General features: G+C 37.9%; 1 protein-coding gene across 1 annotated transcript; it reads left to right on the top strand.

The window, feature by feature from the left end:
* Nucleotides 1-345: 345 nt before the first annotated feature.
* tsr2 (TSR2 ribosome maturation factor) lies at nucleotides 346-8772 on the top strand. The gene is made up of 5 exons (XM_028813317.2): nucleotides 346-537; nucleotides 1801-1891; nucleotides 2332-2423; nucleotides 7798-7974; nucleotides 8208-8772. The coding sequence occupies exons 1-5, from the start codon at nucleotides 352-354 to the stop codon at nucleotides 8343-8345; spliced, it is 684 nt and encodes a 227-aa protein (XP_028669150.2). The 5' UTR covers nucleotides 346-351; the 3' UTR covers nucleotides 8346-8772.
* The last annotated feature ends 229 nt before the right edge of the window (nucleotides 8773-9001 follow it).

Here is a 9001-nt window from a genome sequence, read left to right as displayed (position 1 = left end):
GAATTGAGTTGCCCTTATTTCTGAACTACTTATGACACAGCTCACTGAGACTGGATTAGTGTAAACCAAACATTTTTCTACTAATTTTGACTATGTTGTTGAGATAGTTTTTCTTTTAATGCTGAGATTTGTATACCAACACATAGGATCAAATGTAACAATAAAAGTTGAAATATAATTGTGTCCACTTTAAAATAAATTAGTTGCCTTAGAAGGAAAAGACACTGGTACTCCTTCTTAATGATTTGATCTATGCTCATATCAAGGCTCAGATTGTTACCAATGATTGCCTTAACTATTTATAGTGCTTCACTTTCGCCACAGTACTGTCTTTTTAATGTTGTTCAGCAAATGACTGTGCGAGCTACTCATGCATTGATTGCTCTGTCTGGAGCGCTCGATCTGTCGGCAATCTTCGTATCTCCTGCTTTACGTCAACGACTGCCCTCATCCAAAATGGCGGCGCGCAATGTGGAGGCACGTGAGCTCTTTGGGAACGCTGTCCGTGCTGTTTTGGAGACGTGGCCCGTTTTAAAGGTGAAAACGCACAAAGATGTGTTTTGATTCGTGTATTATAAGGCAAAATACGATCCACTGTGTGTATTGTGTGTTATTAGATTGTCAACCGGTCATTTTGACGTTGGAAATAGTGTGCCTTGATGCGGTGGTTTAACAATGATAAAAATCTTCATAAAAACTATACAAAAGAAAGCAGGGCGACAGCATTCTAAACGAATCTGAAGGCGGTAGTTTGGATCCGATAAAGCATTTTACTTTCTAAGGCAAAACTGGAAGTGAAGTGCTTACCAAGATACACTATACACGCAGCCGCCTGCGGAGATCACGTGTCTGACTTCACCAGTACTGCGTTTATAAACAAAGATTTAATAGGTTTAAGTAATAAGCTACAGTTCTGCGTGCAGTCTACTGCTGCTGTTCTGCTGTAGCATACATTGAAGATTTGGGTTAAAGAACAGACTGAAAGGACTAACACCAGACTCCTGCAGTTGGTACAGTGTCACTGAACTGAAGAGTGCAGTTGATACTTCAGGGCATCTCCGGCTGTTGACTTTTCCCACACTGACAGCCTATCATTTACGCACTGTCTTGAAATCTTTGTGTTTGTTAGATTCAGTAAGAACGTTACAGTTACGTTATCAGTCTTGAATTGTAGCTTTGCTGTTATTCATTAATTGATCTATCCATCCATCCGTTTTTCCAATGCGTTCTTCCATTCAGAATCGTGGAAACCGGTCCCCATGCCCAGCAGCATAGGGCGTATAGTGCCATTATAGGATACAGACACGGCACATTATTCACAGTCACTCATTCTGGATCAGTTTTTTGTCCCTTAAAATTATACGATGGTCTGATCAGTAAAAATCTTTAGTCCATTTTTATATCCACGTTATGTATTGTGTATCTCTGCACATTCTGGCAGGTGAATGCTACAACTAACAGATCAGCAATTTGGTGTAGACACTCCATCTAGATTTGGTTGTTTCCTTGTACATGCACATGCAGTGAAGGTTTGTTTTGGCTACTGCATCTGTAAACCAGATTAAGCAGAGTTGAAAATAGGTTGAAGCGTGAATAAATATTTTCATCTTTTCCTATGTAATTATTTTTTGTTCAGTACCTTATAAGTGGCCTGTCTTTTGGAACAGCAGTCACTGCGTAGTACTTCAGTCTTCACACAATGAACAGGTACTGTAGTGACGGATACAGTTGTTACCTTTCAAGGCAGCAGTCTTGTATTTGGCAAGTTAAATGTATATTTTGCTGTTTTTTTTCTCTCAGATTGCAGTGGAAAATGGCTTTGGTGGAGTTTACAGCCAACAGAAAGCAGACTGGATGGTTGGAGCTGTGCAGCAGTATTTCTTTGACAATGGTGAGTAAATACACAGGTGTTCAAAAGTTTGGAATTAACCAGAAATTTTCATGTTTTTGAGAGAAACTGGTACTTTTTTAAATCAAAATACCACTACTGATTTAAAAATATAGCCAAGACAATAGTAGTGTTGCAAATGGGTATTACTGTTTGAAATAATTCTGTTATAATTATTTTTTTTAAAAAAAAAGTAATATCAGGAATGACTGATAAGGCAAGATGAGAGTGCTAAAGAGACGCAGAATTTAATATTTGTTTCATTAACATCAGGGTTTGTCTTATAATATGGAGACAGTTTGGAGTGGTGAAGGTTACCTCATAGACCAGCTCTGTCTCTTGAAATCTTTCTCAGCCAGTCAGTCAATTAGTTTAAAATAAGTTTTCACAAGAAAATGTAGTCAGTAAATTGTACTTTTTACTGCTTTTGGGTCTCTTTTTAGTGGACCTCCAGCAATATGAAGTGGAAGACTTCCTAGCTGAGCTTCTGAATAATGAATTTGACACAGTTGTGGAAGATGACAGCTTGCCACAGGTATTGACATTCTGCTAGGTTTCAGGGTATATCCATATTCCAGGGTTACTCAGATTATTACTATGTTGCTATAATGAATACATTTGAGATCAGAATTTTGCTAAAGTCTTCAGCAAATGGTACATGCTAATTAAACCCTGAATATTCATCACAGTGGGCCTTTTGTGTTTTGCCAAGGAACAGTTTAAAGGATATTCCACATTTTAAATACTTTATCTATCAAACAATAAAATCATCATTTATGTGTCTTCCTAGTATAACTTAATTTTGTGAGCTAAACATTGCTCAGTAATGCTTAACTTCCTGCTCAAGTATCCTCTGTTAGACCGTAAATTGCTCCTTAAATTGTTCAGTTACTCTGATTTGCTGTCTGAATATTATTTTTGAAACTCAGGTTATAACTTGCAATACTGTACAATCCAGCTACCCATCATATCTACTTTCACTCCTTGTTCCATGTCAACATATTAGGTTTTTTTTTTTTTTTTTTTTAGTATTTTGTTTCTTTTTTCACAAAGGCAAAAAGTTATTTTGGTGATTTATTTTGAAACTGAATTCTTTTGTATTCCATTCATCTTTCAATTGTATGTTGTGTGCTACTCTTGATAAAAGCTACTAAATTAAATGAAAACTGACGATATTTTGTAATGTGTACTGTTAAGGATTGGATGTATAATAATCTTTCATCTGGCATTTTTTGCTCTTTATTTTATTTTGTCAAAAGCACAAAGCAGGTAAGACACTAATTCAGTTGTGGTTGGTGTTATTGGCACCCTTGCATTTTTGGTATATCTTGTACAGTATCCCTGCAAAAGAGTGAAACAACTTTATGCTCATTTGTTTAATGCTGAACAGCACATAATTAAGCTGTAACAATTAAGAAGGGAAATGTGTGTTATAAAACCTGAAAAGTTGCCATAATACAATTAGTGCCACCCTTTGATCATTTCAAATCAATTTGATTGGATGAACTAGATTTTCATTACAGTAGAATTAGACTTCCCTTCAGTAAATTACCTGTAGATAGATAGATAGATACTTTGTTAATCCCAAGGGGAAATTCACATACTCCAGCAGCAGCATACTGATGCAAAAAACAATATTAAATTAAAGAGTAATAAAAATGCAGGTAAAAACAGACAATAACTTTGAATAATGTTAACGTTTACCCCCCCCCCCCGGGTGGAACTGAAGAGTCGCATAGTTTGGGGGAGGAACGATCTCCTCAGTCTGTCAGTGTAGCAGGACGGTGACAGCAGTCTGTTGCTGAAGCTGCTCCTCTGTCTGGAGATGATACTGTTTAGTGGATGCAGTGGATTCTCCATAATTGATAGGAGCCTGCTGAGCGCCCGTCGCTCTGCCACAGATGTCAAATTGTCCAGCTCCATGCCTACAATAGAGCCTGCTTCCCTCACTAGTTTGTCCAGGCGTGAGGTGTCCCTCTTCTTAATGCTGCCTCCCCAGCACACCACCGCGTAGAAGAGGGCACTCGCCACAACCGTCTGATAGAACATCTCAGCATCTTATTGCAGATGTTGAAGGATGCCAGTCTTCTAAGGAAGTATAGTCGGCTCTGTCCTCTGTTGCACAGAGCATCAGTAATCACAGTCCAGTCTAATTTATCATCCAGCTGCACTCCCAGGTATTTATAGGTCTGCACCCTCTGCACACAGTCACCTCTGATGATCACGGGGTCGGTGAGGGACCTGGGCCTCCTAAAATCCACCACCAGCTCCTTGGTTTTGCTGGTGTTCAGGTGTAGGTGGTTTGAGTCACACCATTTAACAAAGTCCTTTATGAGGTTCCTATACTCCTCCTCCTGCCCACTCCTGATGCAGCCCACGATAGCAGTGTTGTCAGCGAACTTTTGCACGTATTGTATTCATGTGAGTAACCAATGAATATTGGCTTTAATGCATTAAAGAAATCACTTTCACTTCCTGTACCTTTATTGACAGTGACGAACATAAAAGTACTGTCAGATATCATCAGATAAACATAATCACCAAAGTTAAAAATACAAAAGGGTACAAGACCATCTCTGGTGATCCTGATATTCCTGCGGCCATGGTTCGCTATGTTATTTGTTAATTTGCTGCCCCTGGAATTGTCATCGGTTTCCCAGAACATGGTAAGAAGCGGAAAACTGATTAAATACGTCTTCAAAGATTGATGAGGAACTCTTGACAAAGCACAATGTAAAACATTCAGAGAGCTTAAAGCTGATCTGGAGTGATGGTTTCCATCTGTACCATATGCCACACATAAAAATGAGAAGGGCTTTTTTGCTAAAGGCCAAGTACGACCCCACTGTTGAAAGACAAAACATAAAAAGGCACAGTCATCTGTACCAAAACATCAAAATCCCTCTTGGAAAATATTCTGCGGAATGATAAACCCAAAGTCTTGGACAGTGCTGACAAGTGCCTTGTTTACAGGCAATTAAATGAACCATGTAAACCAAAGGACACCCTACCTGCAGCTAAATATTGTTCTTTAATGTTGTTGGGTATTCGATATATTAAAAAAATTATGAAATCAGAGAATAGCCAGAGCATTTTAGAGTGGTATATGCAACACAGTGTTCAAAAACTAGGTCAACAATCATATGTTCTCCAGCAGGGCAATGACCCAAAACACACATTCTAAAGAATAAAAGAATAGTTGAAACAGGGGAAAAATTGGCAGTTTTAAGCTACTCAGCAAGGAGTCCTTATCTCAGTCTGATTGAAAACCTAAAAGAAATCCTGAAAACATTCAATAGCTAAAACAAATTTCAACTGAGTAGTGGGAAAAACTACCAACAGAAAGGTGCAAGAAGCTTATAAAGGGCTGCAAGCATTTTTGGAGGTTGTTTGCTAAAGGTTGTACAATCAAGTGTTGCAGCCATTACTATATGCTATTCAATCAATCTGTTGGCAGAGAAGGATTTATGTTTGCACACATGCCATTAATCTTAGTTTAATTATAGGGAGTATAGAAGTCCAGCAAAGGTTTGTCTTTTTCATATTTTTGCTGTTATGCTGAAGTAGTTATTAGAACACAAAGCATCCCAATAGCTCAGTAGCCTGGACAATTGCTTCCCGTCTTATCCCCAAACCAACTACCCCAGGTAATCTTTTGGCAATGAGTCTTTCCCAAAGACTTGAAATAGAGCCAGAAACAGAAGGAAGCCTTTTGTAAGGGTAGTAAGTTGTTTTTCAAGCCAGAGGATTTAACCATGACCATATCTGGAAAAGAGTTGCAAAGAGTTATTCCCCAAAATTCTATTATTTTTTCAGAACCAAAACTCCTTAAGACAAAAACCGAGTCAAGACAAAACAACTCCTGCGTCAAAACCAGAGTATTGAAATCAAGGGTATCTAACCATACTTGTTCACTTATCAAATCCATATCTCGGGGGGGGGAAAAAGTGGTTCCTGCACTGTAATTGATTAGCAAGTCCTTGTTAGACAAGTTAAGGAGGAGCTCCCTAGCAACTCATTACCTACCCTTAGCAGCCTCTTAAATGGTGATGTACAGCACTTAAAATGTAAACAAAAATGTAATGTTTGCCAAACAAAGAAATAAAATTCAAACTTGTAGATAAAAATAAACCTCAAAAATTAAACTTCCAAGTTATAACAATTTGGTGAACCACAAAAATCTGTAAGTCTGCCAAAACAGGTTTCTATATATTTTTTTTTAACATTTTTATAGTTGGAGTGTAGTTAGGGTCAGGATCGCATCAGATTACCTCTGACAGAAGTGTACCAGGCATAGCTCACTGGGATAAGACTTAAAAAAATCCTAAAGAATTATCTCTCTATCTGATGTCTTGGTGAGCCTGACACATACAGTATGTGTCTGGAGACCTCCATGAGAAGATTTTGCTTAAGACTGGATGGGGAGCGATGGTGCTTTTGTTAATCAACAGAAAGCAAGTTTCAGATTACAATGAACTGTCTATTGTCAAAAAGTCTACTAAAAAATGAAGCATATAAATGTAGCATGTACAGAGAGCACATTGCACATGTTAAAAGTAAATATAACCAGTTGCAAGGGAAAAATCTTTCTGTAACTCAGGATTATACATTGGCATTTGAAGGCATCCGTGGACTAGTGGTAAAAATGAACAATGCTTTGTCGCAAGATGCTATGTCTACTTTCATTTTTTAGGAGAACAGAGTAGGAGTCAATGTAAAGTTGAAAGAATTCCCAGCTATTTTCAAGAAAATATGGATAGATATAACTTTATTTGTCCCCAGGGGGAAATGAGGCTTTTTACAGAAGCTCTTTAAATATATGCATAAGTAGATAAATAATTCTATATATACCTGTATATACACACACATCAGAATAGCTAAAAAGGAAGACGAAAAGAAACAAAAGAATACTTCTGACTTGGCAGCCATAGTTACAGTGAGGCATTATGCAGGCATACTGTATTGCTGTTGGTATAAATATGAATTGTAAGATATGCATTCAAAGTAAATGATGTGTCACATCCCATCAAAAGGAAATGCAAAGACCTGCTGTTAGAACCATGGACGCAACTACACCATATCCAACTTCTGACAGCACATCTAAACTAGCCAGAATAACTAAAGTCATTTAACATTATTGTCTAATTGGAAATGCAAACATGCCATGCCAGAATATAGCCACAGTGTATTAACATGTAGAATATACATAAACTACAATGGTTATCAACATTTTACTTGCTGTTGTTATGCCTTTCAGTGATGCAATAGTCAAAATGACAGAAAGAGATTATAGCACAGAGAGTCACTTCTCAAACACATAGGGCCAAGTAGCTGCAGTGGTCTATGTGTGCGTCGCTCTGTCTCTTCTATCTTATGCTACTGAGTTCCTTAATTCATAACAGCAATTTTAGCTGTTTTTTTTAGCATCATGTTTTTTGTTCAGTGTCCTTTTTTTCTCTCTCTCAAACGCCGACAGTTTAGAGTGCATAGACCTAAAGAATTGGGGGGAGGCGTTTTAGGAAGTAACCCTGTGGGTGTAGCCTTTGCAGCGGTGGATATCTCCACTGTTCACTACCAACTTTTTTCGAGTTTTCCCCAGATGTGCATTTTTGTTTGAAAATCAGCTCTTTTCAGTAGAAGCTGCTGGATAAATGCCTACACAGCTGAATCCTGGAACCAGTAGCTCTATACAGGGAAAGAGAAATCTATCTTTCACATTGCTGATTAAGTGTGCACCACCCCTGTTTTTGAATATAGCCATTTAATGCGCATGCTAGGAAGTGTAAGTTTCCTATTGATTAATGTCATTTCCTGCTGTGCTAAATTGTAATGCTTGCTCAGCATTATTAGAAAGCTATGAAACTGTCATTTGATAAATATATGTATGTTTTATTTGTTTTTTCATTTAGGTAGCATTGCAGATATGCAAGTTGTTCAGTAGCTGCTCTCAGGGGCATCTTATAGAAGTTCAAGCAAAAATTGACGAACTGATTCAGAAGAAAATTACTACCAAGGTGAATGTTGTGGCAGCAAAAGGTTTGGATGAAGAGGAGGAAGAAAGCAGTGAGGAAGATGAAGTTGGAGAGGTAAGAATATTTTTTAATTTGTTTTTTCTGGATACAGAAATTCCTAGCATCTGGTACAGGCTCACAGGTTAAAGTCTGATTCTCCTAGCCAGCACTCAGTAACATCTTTTACTGCATTTAGTCTGAGGACCCTACAGCAATTCCAGCTCTCCAGACTTGGCTAAACATTTTTGTTTCCTCAAAGCTTACACCTTGTTAAGACTCATTTTCTTTCTTCTTGTGACTTTATGTAGGCCATGGATTGTGAGGCAGCTTGTTCCTCCACTATGTCAAGCAGTGACAGGCAAACTAGCCTGCCACCTAAAGAAGACAAGAGTGATCAGGTGCCAGAAGATGATGGTTGGACTGTGGTTCGCCATAAAAAGAGATGATTTCCAAGATGTCTGATTTTATGATACCACTGCAAGTTATTGTGTTTTCAACATGAATTGGGATCGCTGGATAGGAGCCAGGCATGACTGCTCAAAGTGGATTTAAGAAAGAGCCTGTAATTGTGGACAGTAGGACCCGAGTCTGTTTAAGGAATCATGGTTTCGACTCACTGTATCATGTCTGGTATAAGTTTTCTAGCATACGAACAAGGGCATCCAGATTTGGTAGTTTATTCCCTAGCAGAGAACCACACTATTCAAAAGCAGTAGCAGGTTCAGACTATATTTTTTACATTTAAAAATTAAATCTATGGTGAACTCCAGGGAAGAAATTGCCTTTTACTGTTGTTTGTCAGTTTTTGCCTATCTTGTCTATTTACTGTATGTCATATGTGTGTATAAATTATCTGACTCAACAGTGTCCTTTTACTTGTGTTGTGTTTTATTTTCCATGTAACTCCTTACTGAAGGTCTATTGGATAATTTTATATATAAGTAATTGTGTGTGTGTACTGTATGTACATATGTATTTATATATAGCCATCAATCCATTTTCAGAATCGCTTATCCTAGGCAGGGTCATGGGGAAGCTGGAGCCTATACATGATAGCTCCTAAATTTTTTATATTTTCACCAAGAGAAAAGGTAGTGTTGGC

Source organism: Erpetoichthys calabaricus, chromosome 11 (assembly GCF_900747795.2).
Source record: "Erpetoichthys calabaricus chromosome 11, fErpCal1.3, whole genome shotgun sequence".
Lineage (NCBI taxonomy): Eukaryota > Metazoa > Chordata > Cladistia > Polypteriformes > Polypteridae > Erpetoichthys > Erpetoichthys calabaricus.
This window is presented reverse-complemented; position numbering and strand designations above follow the sequence as displayed.

What these genes read in the sequence shown, in the direction of transcription:
- tsr2 (XM_028813317.2), top strand. Translation starts at nt 352, where the DNA reads ATGACTGTGCGAGCTACTCATGCATTGATTGCTCTGTCTGGAGCGCTC. An exon ending in AAGATGACAGCTTGCCACAG is followed by an intron (nt 2,424 to 7,797) that starts GTATTGACATTC and finishes TTTTTCATTTAG; the next exon opens with GTAGCATTGCAGATATGCAA. An exon ending in AGGAAGATGAAGTTGGAGAG is followed by an intron (nt 7,975 to 8,207) that starts GTAAGAATATTT and finishes GACTTTATGTAG; the next exon opens with GCCATGGATTGTGAGGCAGC.